Source organism: Pleurodeles waltl, chromosome 12, assembly GCF_031143425.1.
Source record: "Pleurodeles waltl isolate 20211129_DDA chromosome 12, aPleWal1.hap1.20221129, whole genome shotgun sequence".
Classification (NCBI taxonomy): Eukaryota; Metazoa; Chordata; class Amphibia; order Caudata; family Salamandridae; genus Pleurodeles; species Pleurodeles waltl.
In genome coordinates, this window is record NC_090451.1 from 698,065,452 (window position 1) to 698,080,225 (window position 14,774).

General features: G+C 44.8%; 1 protein-coding gene across 1 annotated transcript in view; it reads right to left on the reverse strand.

The window, feature by feature from the left end:
• The window catches only part of LOC138266887 (cornifelin homolog), a 49,648-nt gene extending 35,313 nt beyond the window's left edge, over window positions 1-14,335 (reverse strand). The window contains exon 1 of the mRNA XM_069215614.1: window positions 14,087-14,335. Coding sequence (XP_069071715.1) covers window positions 14,087-14,223 — 137 coding nt within the window. The 5' untranslated portion in view covers window positions 14,224-14,335. The remainder of the gene's footprint in view (window positions 1-14,086) is intronic.
• Between the last annotated feature and the right edge of the window lie 439 nt (window positions 14,336-14,774).

The window sequence follows — 14,774 nt, forward strand, 5'->3', positions numbered from 1 at the left end:
CCCTGGAATTCAGAGATGTGCAAATAACCACTGTTTCTCAACTCCTTATCTTGTGCCCATTTTGGACATACAAAGTTTTTCTTGATACCTATTTTTCACTCTTTATATTTCAGCAAATGAATTGCTGTATACCCGGTATAGAATGAAAACCCATTGCAAGGTGCAGCTCATGTATTGGCTCTGGGTATCTAGGGATCTTGATGAACCTACAAACCCTATATATCCCCACAACCAGCAGAGTCCAGCAGACGTAACGGTATATTGCATTAAAAATTCTGACATGGCAGGAAAAATTCACAGAGTAAAACGTGGAGAAAAATGGCTGTTTTTTTAACCTCAATTTCAATATTTTTTTATTTCAGCTGTTATTTTCTGCAGGAAAACCTTGTAGGATCTACAGAAATTACCCCTTGCTGAATTCAGAATTTTGTCTACTTTTCAGAAATGTTTAGCCTTCTCGGGTCCAGCATTGGCTTCACAACCATATCTGTCACTAACTGGAAGGAGGCTGAAAGCACAAAAAATAGTAAAAATGGGGTATGTCCCAGTAAAATGCCAAAAATGTGTTGAAAAATGTGGTTTTCTGATTCAAGTCTGCCTGTTCCTGAAAGCTGGGTAGATGGTGATTTTAGCACCACAAAAAAACACAAGCCTTCTTCTGCAGCCCTTTTTTCACCCATTTAAAAAAAAAAAACACGAAATTTCCGGTGTATTTTAGCTAATTTCTTGGTCTCCTTTAAGGGAACCCCCAAATTCTGGGTGCCTCTAGAATCCATAGGTGGTTGGAAAAAAGGACGCAAATTTGGCATGGGTAGCTTATGTGGACAAAATGTTATGAGGGCCTAAGTGCGAACTGCCCCAAATAGCCCAAAAAATGCCTGGCACCTGAGGGGGAAAAGGCCTGGCAGGGAAGGGGTTAAAGTGTTGGGGCTGTAGGCAGGAAAGTGCGCGACAGTTAGGGGGAGCTGGAAACCTGCTTTGTTACAGGTAAGGGATGCAGGCCCATTTGTTTTAATTATGTCGGGCCAGGTGTTCACCTATTTGTGTTATTAAGACTGCATTTGCATCTTATTGGCTGCACTTTGCTCACATGAAGTCACAGCCCAGTGAAATTCCGGCATAGCTCTTGTAGAGTAGTGACATCCACCCGAGGACCTGAGCATTCACCAATACGCCCTAATTTCCCTTTTAAATAGCTCATGGAAATCCGCACATTTCTCCAACTCGATCCTTGCTTCGTTACACCTGGTAAAAAAAAAAAAGATGTTGCTGGGGAGAAAGCTCTGCGGGCGGATACATCTGTTGCTGAAAACTGACTTGGAAGGTAGCATTAGAACGACCGGGCTGAATACATATATCGTACGTTGTTTATAGTGCTACGAAGCAGCAACGCTGCGCCACCGAGGACAAAGTAACAATGGCTATGAGAATAAACTCCTGGAAAACATATTGGATGTTGAATCGCTGCTTTTAATTGTCTTCCGGAAATAAACATTCTGATACTCCGACCTCTCTTAAATTTTTAGCGAGGCCCTGTCGATTTAAGGTGCCAGCCATATGATAGCGCTTGTTTCTCGCGCTCTGCTTGCTATTCCAGTTAAGAGCACAAATATCTCTCCCACACGCACGTGGTCGCCTTCCGCTAAAAGCACCACTCGCGGAGGTATCGCCTCGCCCTTTCCTGATGAGCTTTTTTTCCTCTCCAGGAGTGGTCAGCTGTTTGTAACCAAGAGGTCTTCAAACTGGGGGCGGCCACCCCTAAGGGGGCCTCTAGTGATCCCAGGAGGGGGCGCCAGGGTGTGGCCAAAAGAAGCATTATGCGGATAACCGTGTTTTGGTTTAAGCAGGAAAACATGTATTAAAGTATTAAATAGTCGATATAACTTAACTGCAATATTTAAACAAGTCTACACATATTTAAACTTTGCCATAGCTACAAAATGAGCAACATATTCTGGAACTATTCTGTTGCCTATCACAACCATGTAAATACATATAAAATAGAATTCAAACAATTTCATTGAAACATAAATGTTAAAAAAAAAAATCTGTGGAACGCATTCATTTGTGTTATGAAAACTCATTTGCTCAATGCAGTCAATGCAGATGCTTGTGCATGTAAGAAGTCACACAACTGAATCCCAGTTGGGGTACTGGTAGTTTAGTGACATGTATATAGTGCAGTGTGAATATGCAACTCATTATTTCAAAATTGTATTACACACAACATAATAAAGTCTTCTGGAAATGTGCAAAGAGAATTAGAAGCAGATTTACTTACTTTTCACACAATGCAGTACAGCAGCCAATTTTGCAGCAGCCGCAGCTGCTATGCTGCGCCATATCTACTAAGAAATGGTGCTGTTTTTTTCCATCACTGCACTGGCCCACTTTATTCTGACATGCGCCAATGTGCCCACCTTTCTGTTGTAGTGCAAAGGTGTGTGTTGTCGAACATTGGGATTTTACCTGAAGGGTATCCTTCCAGTACAAAATGCTATGCATAGGTATAGTTTAACACTTTTCCAACTTTGTACATGTGTTGTACATTGCAGCACACATGCAGAGCTTAGAAAACATTTCTCCAAATTATAGCCAGCCAAATCAACAGTTTGCATGAGTTTGCAACACTTTTGTTACCAGGTGCACATTGTTAGATTATCAGTCCCTACGTGTGATAAAAACAGATATATTTTAATACTATTAGTAATATGCAATCAGACTGCATTGAGTGCATATTTTTTTTCGAAGCTTCAATTAGACAGACACACTCAGAGTGTAGCTGCTAACACCCATACATTACCTCTCAAAAAGAAAAAAACCCTTGTCACCAGGAAGCCTCAAATGGCTCATTTAAAGCCTTATGCTGACTCCCAAGCAGCCTCTATATCTGTAGATTAACCAGATGCACACATTTACATTCCTTTCAGGTAGCAGACACCATGTAGAGAAAGCGCCTTTCTTCTTTGGGGGTCTTTCTCTCCCTTGGTTTCACAGAACACAAAAACCCCTTCCCTTCCTTTAAACCAGAGCTACCTAAATGTCTCTGTTATTCATTCAGGAGTGTTGTTTTAAAGTATAGAAACTTCAAATACTATATCAAACTAAAAGGGAAAGGAACTGGATTATTATTTGGGGAGGTGACTGCCTGCCTCAAGGAATACTCACAACACTTGTTCATCTTAAAAGTCACTAAATTAAACTGAGCTGAAATGCCTGGTAACTGAGGCACAGGGAAGGCAGACTGAACTTATGTCAATGTGTTAAGTATTTATCCAGTACCAAAACAGATAAACATGCAAAACAATAAAAATCTCAAAATGAAAGAGAAAACTAGAGTAACAATTAAAAAAATGACCCCAAAATGACAAAAATCGAATAAGGGGAAGAGTACTTATGGATTTTCAAAGTTTTAAGCAGAATTAGCGCTAAGATATAAAGGCCACCTGCACACCCCGCCAGACGGCCTCCGCCAGAAGTATTTTGACCGTTAGTATGGCCCGGCGGTGTCCTGCTGGCAGGACGCTGCTGACAGTAGCAGAGCCCCTTACCGTTCCCTGCCAGACAAGGAAAGTCTGGCGTTTGACCAGGGAGGGGGTGGGAGGGTTAGGGGGTGTCGGGTGTGAGTGTGTGGTGTCCGTCTGTGTGTGTGTAAATGCATCTGTGAGTGTTGTGGTGCATGCATGGTTGTACGCGTGTGTGTGAATTTGTGTATGAATGTTGAAGTGAGTGCGTATTTGGATGTCTGTATGAATGCATGTGAGTATTTCAGTGTGTATGTGTTCCTGAATGCGTGAGAGTATGTATGAGTGATTGCGGGTATGAATGTTGAAGTGAGTGCGTATTTGGATGTCTGTATGAATGCGTGTGAGTATGTCAGTGTGTATGCGTGCCTGAATGCATGTTAGTATGTATGAGTGAATGCATGTCTGGATGAGTGTGAGTGGATGCATGTATGGAAGAGTAGGTGAATGGGTGCATGCGTTGTGCGTGTGGGTGTGTGTGCGTGTATGCGGGGAGGAGGGTGGGGGGCTCTGTGACTGTAGGGGGTGATGCGAATATGTTTGGCTGTGTGCGTGTATGGCTGTGGGGGCAGTTGTGTGGTGGGTGCGTGATTGCGTGTATTCAAATCGCGGATGCGTGACTACGTGTGTTTGAATCAGGGGGTGTTTAAATGGGGGTGTTGTGTTTGAATGGGGAGGTGAGGGGGTGAGTAAGGATGGAGGGTAGGTGAGGGGGTCAAGTGCTTGTTTGGGGGGGAGCAGTCTACCCGTGACAAGGAAGGAATTCCCTGTCACCGATAGCCCTACTCCATGGTTTTCTTGGTGGTGCTACCGCCGCAGAAGGCATGGAGGTAGGCCTGCTCATAATGCCGCCAGCGGTCTTCTGTGGACCGCCGGGTCAGAGAAGAACATCTCCTGCCTGGCGGCTCATACCGCCATGGCAGTCTGAGTGGAGATGTGGCGGGTTGGCCATGGCCAACCTGCCACGCTCATAATATGGCGGTATACACCGCCAGCCTGTTGGCAGTGATACCGTCACATTTACCCTGGCGGTCAAAAGACCGCCAGCGTCATAATGAGGGCCAAAGTGCCAAAGATACTCGATGGTCGCAGTAATCTGGAACCTAGGTGCAATTTGACACTGACCGCCGATGGAGTGATGTTATTATCTTGATGGTAGAGGTCTTTAGCCACACAAAACGTAGGCTCTGCGGGCTGGGAGCATGTCTTGGGATTGCACTATGGTAATCCAAGTGTTCTCCCAATTCTAACACATAAAAAAATGAGTTTGGGGCAGTCCCTCTACTTCAGTAAACCCAGAGACAGAATTTTGAGGATAAAGCTAGCTCCTGGGCTGGCAACACAAGTTAGCATATCATTTACTGTACAAGGTAGCCTTAGGCAAGGGTACAGATAACGTGCTGTACAATGGCTGATTCAGTGTGCAGGGTGAACTCTGTCTTCTTAGAAAGAGGCAGCTGATAAAATATATAAAACAATTCGCTAAAAGAAGGCCCGATAAAAGATATGAATAAAACATGTATGAATGTAAAATGCACAAACTGTGAAAGTAAGCTAGGATAGAGGTGCCCAAACCAGGTGCCGAAGAGCCTTCATGACATAACAAAGCTGAGTTTTCCAGCAACCAGACAGCAGATACACACAAATTGGGTTGGCATTTTGTTTCTGCTGTTTGGAGTTTCCTGTGCCTCAGGGGAGTGTTTTGCTTGTTTTACTTGTTTTCTCCAACTCCTTTTCTATTCTCTTCTATTTAACCCTTTTTCGGCCTGAAATTATTAGCCATTTCAGTTCACATGGACTCAGATAGCTCCCCTTTGATGCCTCTGAGGAGCTGATAATTCCAAGCGGGCGGAGCTGATGGCCACTCCCCTAAGCTGACGCACAAGGAAGGAAGGTGTTGTCAGCAGGAGAAAGAATGAAGGAGGCGGCGAATGTGGTGAAAACTAAACGGCCGCAGTGAGGGAAAAGGACTGTGTGTGGCGTATTGGTGCAAATGGTGGTTGCGAGTCCCACTGACAAGCAGCAAGAAAATAAGGCTCTTTGCAGTCAAGTAAGGTTCTAGTACTCATTGTAGGTACCCTATTGGTGCTTACGGCGATTACGTTTCTCTATCCCATTGGCTCCTCTGTTGCTAAGCCTCTTGGGACTTGTAGTTTCTTGACTGCTGCTATTATAATAGCGCAAGATCAGACAAGCATAATAGGAGCCTCCGGTCTTCAATAAAATACTAAGCAGATGACATACTTTACACGTAAATCTCTTTTGAATGGTATTTAGTTACAACAAATTGCTTAATGCATTAATGTCTACAGAGATAATATGTGTCTTACACATCCGAATACCAGAAAAAAAAATAACAATCTCTTCTAAATGTGGATGCTTTCACGGATCTGTCATGATTGATATATTATATGAAGTCATAAGCCTGCATGGCGCGGGTGCAAGTTATAGTTAGCTCACTCTACTGTAACTGGAGAGTTTCAGTGTTTTTGTTTTTTTTATTCGTTTTTAACTGAGTTCAGCACTAAACTTTAATGTTACTGTAATCTCAGTTTTTATTGACTTTCTATGGAATTTTAACATAAGCTACAATCTTATTACTATTCCTAAAAATAATGACACTTTAACCTTTGTTTTTGTCAGTTAATTTATGTTTTCTTTTATGTACAGATGTCTTCTTAGACTTTGTTTTTTCAGTGATTCTATGGATTTTTTTTATCATATTAATCCAACTCCCGCACTGTGTATGGACTTCGGCCTTGTGCAGCAGGGGCATGGCCCAGGCGCACCACCCGTGGTTGGCTAACCCACCACAGCTTAGTCTCCGGGGTCAGTTTGCTGCCCCTACCCTTGTTCGGCCTGCCCCCCCCCCCAATTCTCTATCTGCCTGCTCCCTTGCTCCCTCCCTCTTACCCTCTGTGGTCAGCTGACTTCCCCTGCCACCCCCACAATGCCCCCACTCTCCGTCTGCGTTTCTCCGCCCTGTCCCGCCCTGGTCCACTGTGCTACCACTGCCCCTGTGCTCCACTGTCCTTCATTGCTGTCCTGCATCCTTTGTGTGTGCCCCTGCCCCCTCCATCCCTGCTCTATTGTGTTATTGCTGACCCTCCCTTCTCCCCTGCATTTTCTGTGTGTGTGCCCCTGCCCTCTCCCTCCCTGGTCGGCTGTTTGTGCAGCCACTGCCTCCGTACTGCAACTGCACTCTATTCCTGCCCCAACCAGGCTGCTCTTGTTCTCTGTGTATGTGCCCTTCCCCTCCTTCTCTGGTCCACCCTGCTGCCCCTCCCCCTCGTTCCATGTGTGCATGCTCCTGTCCCCTCCCTTCCTGATCCGTTGTGCTACCACTGCCCTTCTGCTGCCACGCCCCTGCATTGCAGCACTTTGCCTGCACAAGCACAAGAATTGATGGTTGTTTTCACATTTACAGAAGTGGAGCTTCAGCTGGGGTGCCTGCTGCGGCCATAAGTGCATCCTGCGGAGATATAATTTAAGTGAACTGAACATCTGTTCCAGAATGGAAACTCGGCTGCTCAGCTTACCAAGAAGAGTCCAAAGCTTTGCATCTTTTGCCCCATCAACTGGAGTACTTTCCGTTAGTTTTTTTATTCGTATAAGAGTCCCGGTACTGTGGTCCAGAGGAGCCGCAGGGGCCACATTCCCAAGTACTTGCAGTGTTTTTGGACAGTGTGAGGCCAAGGATTTAAGAGCTAATATTGGTGCCTAGAGGTCAACTGTCCTTCCTACCTCTGCAGAGAACATCAACTGCTAGACCGAACACATGGCCTCACCCATGGGTTTCATGACGGTAGACACATTAAACGCTAACATGATCTTGAATGACGTCAGAGGGCATCAGCCTCTCCTTCTCGAGGAAGGCATTTGTCTGGGAACAAACATCATGTTTGATTCTTTTGACAGGCACAGCTGTCTCATGTTTATATTTCTCTTTCTTTCTTTCTCAGGCCATTTCCCGCCTTTCCCGTCCCAGGATCTATGCCCATAAAATTCAATAAAACATTATAGTAGAAGTCAACAGTATCCTGTTTTGCCATTTTATATCACTGTAAAAGAAGAGCTGGTGCCTCAATGCAGTAAAATGGTACTTATATATAGACGTCATAGGGATGAAACAGCGAGTTGGCCCTCTGCTTTTACACGTATGTAAGATTAAGTCTTACCTGCGCATCCTGCAGTTTTAACCTTTGGAAAAACATCCCAAAGCAAACTTAAAAACCTACAAGTAAAGCACAAACAGTACATTTGACTGCCCTGAGAAAGGCCCTAGAACCTTCTGTTGAGGGATCTTATGGAGGCCGAAACATGTTGGCATTTGACAAGCAGAGCGGATGTTCAAGACATAGGCTCCCAAAAACCTCTCTCTTTTTGTTTTTAATCCAGTCTAGTGTACCCAAAATGAAGGAACTCTTGAGTTTACACAGAGCTTGTTTTATAGAAAATATGGAGCCCTTATATGACAAGAAAAAGTTATTCTGATCGCCTTTGCAAAGAGGTTGAGAGCACCATGCTGGAATCATCTTAACATAGGGGGATGGATTGACATGAAGCATGCCACAAAGTGTGGGAGAGACGTTTCATCTAAATATTTTTTAGCTTCCTGTTCCTTTAAAGATAGTTCTGGTATTCCAGAATTAGAACAGCATTATATGACCTGTCTTGTTTTTTGTGGTTCTGAGTATTCAGTGTAAAACACTGAGACGCCCCACCTAGTTGGTTAAACTTGCCAGTAGTTATTTAGTAAAACATGCCCCTATTATGATCTGGTAGGACAACTGGTTGAGCCTTCTTGATACCCATCCGACGTAGGCTTAGGGCATAAGTCATCTTCTCCAGCTCTAACAACCAGCCATTTTCTCTACTTAGTTGTTTTCTGTCTGCCTTTTGTGGCTCATTCTCTCTTTACCTGCTGAACTCCTTGTAGATTTTCTAGACCTTAAACACCAGATAGCTGCAAATTCAGACATGGCTCCTGTCAGTGCAGTCGAGGAAGGAAGTGAGGAAACCAGGTTAATGCCATCTTTGGGAGTGGTCCTGCAGAGACCACGGCAATGAGACTCCTCGGTGAGCATTGATTCCTGCACTTATGCGTCCCCACCTGCCTGCCATCAGTGGGAGAACAATGAGGGGCCCCTTAGAATCTGAAGATTGGCCCTTCAGTCTCTCATAGATAATAGGGGAGCAGATGTGGCATAACGGCTAGAGCTCGCAACTTTGGAACAAAGGAGGCAGATGTGTCCTGGTGTTGACTCAACATATGTGATTCTGGGCAAATCAATTAATCACCCTTTGCCTAAAAAATGAATGTGTCCTTCTGTAATGTACCCGGCTTCACGTTACATCTCCAATACCTTTGGGTCGAGTTTGTGTGATATAAAATTGCAAAAAACACTTTTCTAGGTCTTTGGCTGAATGGGGTCCCCTGAAGGGTTGTCGGCCACCCTGCTCTGCAAGGGCTGAAGGGGCGTACTTTACGTTCCAGACTGCCATACTAGCAGCTTTCTCCAAGCACGCCCTTCTGCAAGCTTGTTGTAAGAGGGGTAATGTGAGTCTTACACAAGAAAGACCATGTGCCAGGTATGAATGGGACTAAAATGGTTACTGGTGGTGGAGCAGGAAGCACAACACAGGGCTTTGTGTTTAGTGTGCAACGCTGAACACCCAAAACTATCAAGCTCACAAGAATCTTATAGACCTATTTTCTTTCCACAAACCTGTACAACTTATCTGCTCCAAAGGGGAGCAAAAAATGACAATCTTCAAAAGGCGCCGAATGAAATTTAGAGGCAAATTGCTCAGTGTGACTGGAGCAAGTATGAGCAAGTATGAGAAAGGATGTGCAAGGATGTGGAAGGATGTGCAAGGATGTGGAAGAATGAGCAAGGATAAGCAAGGGTGTGCAAAGATGAGAAAAGATGTGCAATGATTTGCAAGAAGTTGCAAGGATGTAAAACGGATCAGCGTAAGCCAGGATGAGCAAGGATGTGCAAGGAAGAGCAAGGATGAAGAAGGAAGTGCAAGGATGAGCAAAATTGAGCAAAGATGTGGAAAGATGAGCAAGACTGAGCAAGGATGTGCATGGATGTGCATGGGTGTGCAAGGATGTGCAGTAACCTTCAAAATAGCATCAGTTATTTCTGACCAGACACTGTTTACAAAGAGGCACGAGCCAAACCTCCAGTAATTACTGAACTGTTTCTATTGCACCATGTGACTGGCCAGCTGCCATCCCTGACTTACCACAGGAGCCCAGTGCCTAGATACTAGTGCACTCTAACTGGAAAACCTTATTACTCTCTATGTATGTTTGACTCTGTAAAAGTGGTCAGTCAAGCACCCCATCCTCCCTGCAGGACTCATGTATACTGTAAACGTGGCAAGTCAAGCAGATTATAAGCTTACTCCACTAGGTATGTATGCTTTATTCTCTAAAAGTGTTAAGCCAAGCAGTCCTGCCTTACTCCAGAGGTATGTATAATTTAAAGCTGGTACGTCTTTTTGTGTTGCTAAAGTTGCCCCAAGTGGGAAGGGTATGCCCAGACGTGGGTCCCTTGCTCACTGTGCCACTGGATTCAAGCTAGCCTGGCTGATGAAGGGTGAAACCCTGAAACCGGTCCCAGTATGCTTGTTTCCGGTCCAGTGAGGACCTAGCTTGGCAGTTCGGGCTGGACTGTTCCCATGAGGGACAGGGTCAAGACTGATTTGCATATGTCTGGGTCCAAACTGGGGTGGCATGGTGAGCAGAAGAACGATGGATTAAACCCAGATCTGTGACTGGGGGTGAGTGTTTGCATTGTTCAGCACTCCGTCCGTCATCTTTTTGTGTTGCTAAAGTTGCCCCAAGTGGGAAGGGTATGCCCAGACGTGGGTCCCTTGCTCACTGTGCCACTGGATTCAAGCTAGCCTGGCTGATGAAGGGTGAAACCCTGAAACCGGTCCCAGTATGCTTGTTTCCGGTCCAGTGAGGACCTAGCTTGGCAGTTCGGGCTGGACTGTTCCCATGAGGGACAGGGTCAAGACTGATTTGCATATGGCTGGGTCCAAACTGGGGTGGCATGGTGAGCAGAAGAACGATGGATTAAACCCAGATCTGTGACTGGGGGTGAGTGTTTGCATTGTTCAGCACTCCGTCCATCATCTTTTTGTGTTGCTAAAGTTGCCCCAAGTGGGAAGGGTATGCCCAGACGTGGGTCCCTTGCTCACTGTGCCACTGGATTCAAGCTAGCCTGGCTGATGAAGGGTGAAACCCTGAAACCGGTCCCAGTATGCTTGTTTCCGGTCCAGTGAGGACCGGTCCAAACTGGGGTGGCATGGTGAGCAGAAGAACGATGGATTAAACCCAGATCTGTGACTGGGGGTGAGTGTTTGCATTGTTCAGCACTCCGTCCATCATCTTTTTGTGTTGCTAAAGTTGCCCCAAGTGGGAAGGGTATGCCCAGACGTGGGTCCCTTGCTCACTGTGCCACTGTTTATTAATTTACAGATCAATGTAAACATTTAATATATATTAAGTAATTGTAATATGTTAAAATCACTGGAAATACAAATGCAGTCGTAATATCTCATCAGCTCATTTCTCAACACTGAACAACAGGGTGTAATTGTTCATATATCTAGGATTTTCTGGTATGATGTGCCAGGTATTTGTGGGTATTCATTAGCTGGGTTTGTGTCCGGTTTGAATATGTTTTTATCAGAGACTTGTTCATCCTCATGTTTGAGGTTCAATCTGTCTCCATAACTACTACATCGCCCCCTTTGCCATTTTCATGTTTAGAGTGGTTTCATTTGCAAACTTACGTCATTTCATTATCAGGTTATTTTGATTCTTCTTATTTTCTAATGATTTAAAATTTCAAAAGCATCCAATATTTTGTGGCATCAAGGTGGAATAAATTTACATGTCCATTTAAATTGTTTTATTCAGTGACTTATTCACATAAAAGTAACAAAGACTAAGGCCCGTATTTATACTTTTTTTGCGCCGCATTTGCGTCGTTTTTTGATGCAAAAACGGCGCAAACTTGCAAAATGCCATTGTATTTTGTAGGTTTGCGCCGTTTTGCGTTAAAAAGCGGCGCAAATGCGGCACTAAAAAAAGTATAAATACGGGCCTAATTCTGTACCTTGCAAAGTTGTATTGTAAGTGTAGGGTCCCTTTCTGAAAAACAATGAATTTTATTTTATTTGGATAGCTTATGCCTTGAGATTTCCTACAAGTGTTTAACTTGGCTCCTAAGTATTCTTTTGGTGAAGCACTGCTGTTTTTGTTCTTTTGTTACAGGGGGCTGATATTGCAGCACTTCTGCAAAACCGGTTTCCAGTAGCAAAACTGGCCCCCAGTGCTGCAAAACGGGCCCCCACCCTTCCAGGCTCCCACGTAAATGCCCAGTGAATGCTACAGACAGCCTGGCCCCTCTTCTCGTGCGCACATGCAAAGCCTGACACAACACAGGAGCGGAATACCTGAACAGCCGCATACATTTTCACCAATCCACCAGACATCTCACGTTCACTCGCCCAAACTCCCTGCATCTTCAAAAGCAAAACTGGAGGTCGCTCATTCTCCTAAATTGCACCCAAGGCATGGAACAACTTCCCTCAACACATCAGAGCCCCCCCCCCCCTCATTTATTGAGTTCCTCAAGAAGCTGAAGACCCGGCTCTTCACATAAGCACCTTGGAAGCACACGCCTACACACCTTGTCCCCGTGCCTGGATACCCTCTTGGGTGATAGTGTGCTATACAAATCAACTTAACATAAAATAACATTGTTAGGTCTTGCCTATCAGAGGGCATGCGCTCTCTTGCCAGACATACTGTTGTATATTTTTTGGTTGAGTTCATCACCACACTCATTTGCTTGCTGCTTACTGGTCACCTGCTGCAGGCTTCCTTGCTCTTTGTGCGTTTGTCACTGAACTTGAGCATCGATGTACTACTAGTGCCCTTGCACTTCACAGTTTTTTAGGCACTACCTTTTCCTTTGTGTTTAAGTACTCTACCAGCGTGTAATTTCAGTTGGCTCCCACAAAGACTTTTCCTGCCATCCATGTTTCACGTACCCACTGACCCTCCACCGCCTGTTGTGTTGTCCCGCCGTTATCCGTGTTGCCCCCCACCCACTGTTTATCCATGTTGCTCCTCCTGCCAAGCTACCCATCCCACATGCCTTTCCTCCATTGTCTAACCAACAGGCATTACAAAAAAAATGCTATAATGTGGACACCCCTAGCCACATCATAGTACTTTTTTTTTTTTTAATAGCAGCTGCACTGATGTACAAAATGGATAAAAAGTATTGACAAAGCCAGTATCTATTATAAGACCTATTGGCTTTGCCTTTGCTTGTTTTTTACGTGGTCACTTGACGTCTGGAATCTTCTTGTTTTGGAGTCATCTGTTGCTTGTTCCTGGATTTTATTTCCTCCTGTTTTTCACCTCCATGTAACATTTTATTTCCAACTGACAGAAAAATGATATTCTGACTGCTTTTAAGATTTATAGAAAAGTAAGGCCCTGATTTAAGAAAAGTGGCACTGTACCCAGGGTAGCGCCACTTTTCATTCGCCTCTTAGCACCCCCTAATGCCACTATGTGTGCATCCCTAGCTTCAAAATATTTTACACTAGTCTGGAGCTTTGCAGGATTAGTGTAAAAAACCTTGACGCTAATCCTGCAAAGCCCCCTGAAGCCCACTGAAAACAATGGCATGCCTCCTCTTAACGCCTGCTCCAAGCAGGCGTTAAAAGTGCTTAAATAAATGACACAAAGGAATCTTTTTAGATTTCTTTGTGAGATTTTTGTGCCCCCCCACTAACGTGGGAACACCCCCTTTGCATACATTATGACTGCCGCAGGCATATGGTAGCGCAAAGGGTTACAAAGTGGCGCAATGCATGGGTTTTAAGGCATGGGCAAAGAGGGCCCTTGTCCAGGGTGGGGGTCGGGGGAGGGACGATAGAGCCTGCTCTGTTCTGCAGACTCTTGTCCTGATGACAGGGAATAATTCTTAAACAGATTGTTTTAAACACCGTTTTCCTTTAATTTATTTTAATGTTGGTGATTGTGAAAGTCTGTGTATTAAAGACATTTTGTAGAGAAATGATGTGTTTATTTTTTAATGCACAATCCATAAAAAGGTTAGTTTAGATCAAAACAGGAACTCACTTATGAGAAATGGGAGAGCGTGAGATAGAACATTGGCAGTCATATTGTTGAGCTGCTGCTGGGTTACAATACCGAAAACAGACATCACTATCCCTGAATGTTAAATGTAAACACACTTGCAGTTTGAACGGATGCGCCTGTGCACTGCGTGTGACCGGGCCAAAGAGAGCATGTAAGAGCTGAAACTGGAAAATAAGTTCAGAGCTGTTCCCAACAGGGCACCCAAAATCCTTGAGACGCGCCTGTGTTTAGCAGCTGTCTTCGACGGACCTCCGTTGTACTCCTGTCACGGTACATGTTAGTGGTAACTAACTCTCTTTCCATCCATAATGCACTCGATCATTGGAGTTATGAAATCAAACGGGGCGCCACTTACCGCCTCCCCAGCTGCACTCTCTCAGAACCTTTACGTAACGTGCGGTGCGTCCAGCGTGCGTAACAAGCGCTTACACAGCACGTCGGATACTCCAGGGGTGTGGGAAATACCGTTCCCGTATTGGGCCCTTTGTGCATAGAAAAACGCAGAACCTTTAAAAAATCTTCAAGGGCAACAGCTGGTATCTTCTCTAAACTTTGTAGGCAAGCAAATATATTTACCTCCCTTGTTTTTTTGTGGGTCCCTCCTGCTAGTTAAATCAAAGATAACCGAGACTACATTTCCCAGAATGCACTACCGTATTCAATGCAAGGCAGGGAGTGAAATGCCTCTCCTTCGAGAGGCCGCGGGAGTGCTTTTAGTTGGGGTGAGCTCCGGGTAGCCCTGACAGTACAGAGATTTGGGATGTTCTACTCTTGAGCGGAGATGCATGAACACAGAAAAGCCCAATTGGTGCAGAGAAGTGAACGTCTGATTTCTGAGAACCCCTGAAAACGCAGGGAAGTTGGGTGTTTAGCAGAGGGTGCGAAATGCAGCACATACGTGGCTGCGTGAAGCAGGTGCTGAGGGCGTCTCTTCTGTGACAAAGGAGGAACTGAAAACCCAACTCTGTCTATTTGTGGGAATAATCTGCTCTTGCAGAGCCAGGCTGTTCATCTGCACATCTTGAAGACATGTCGTGAATCTG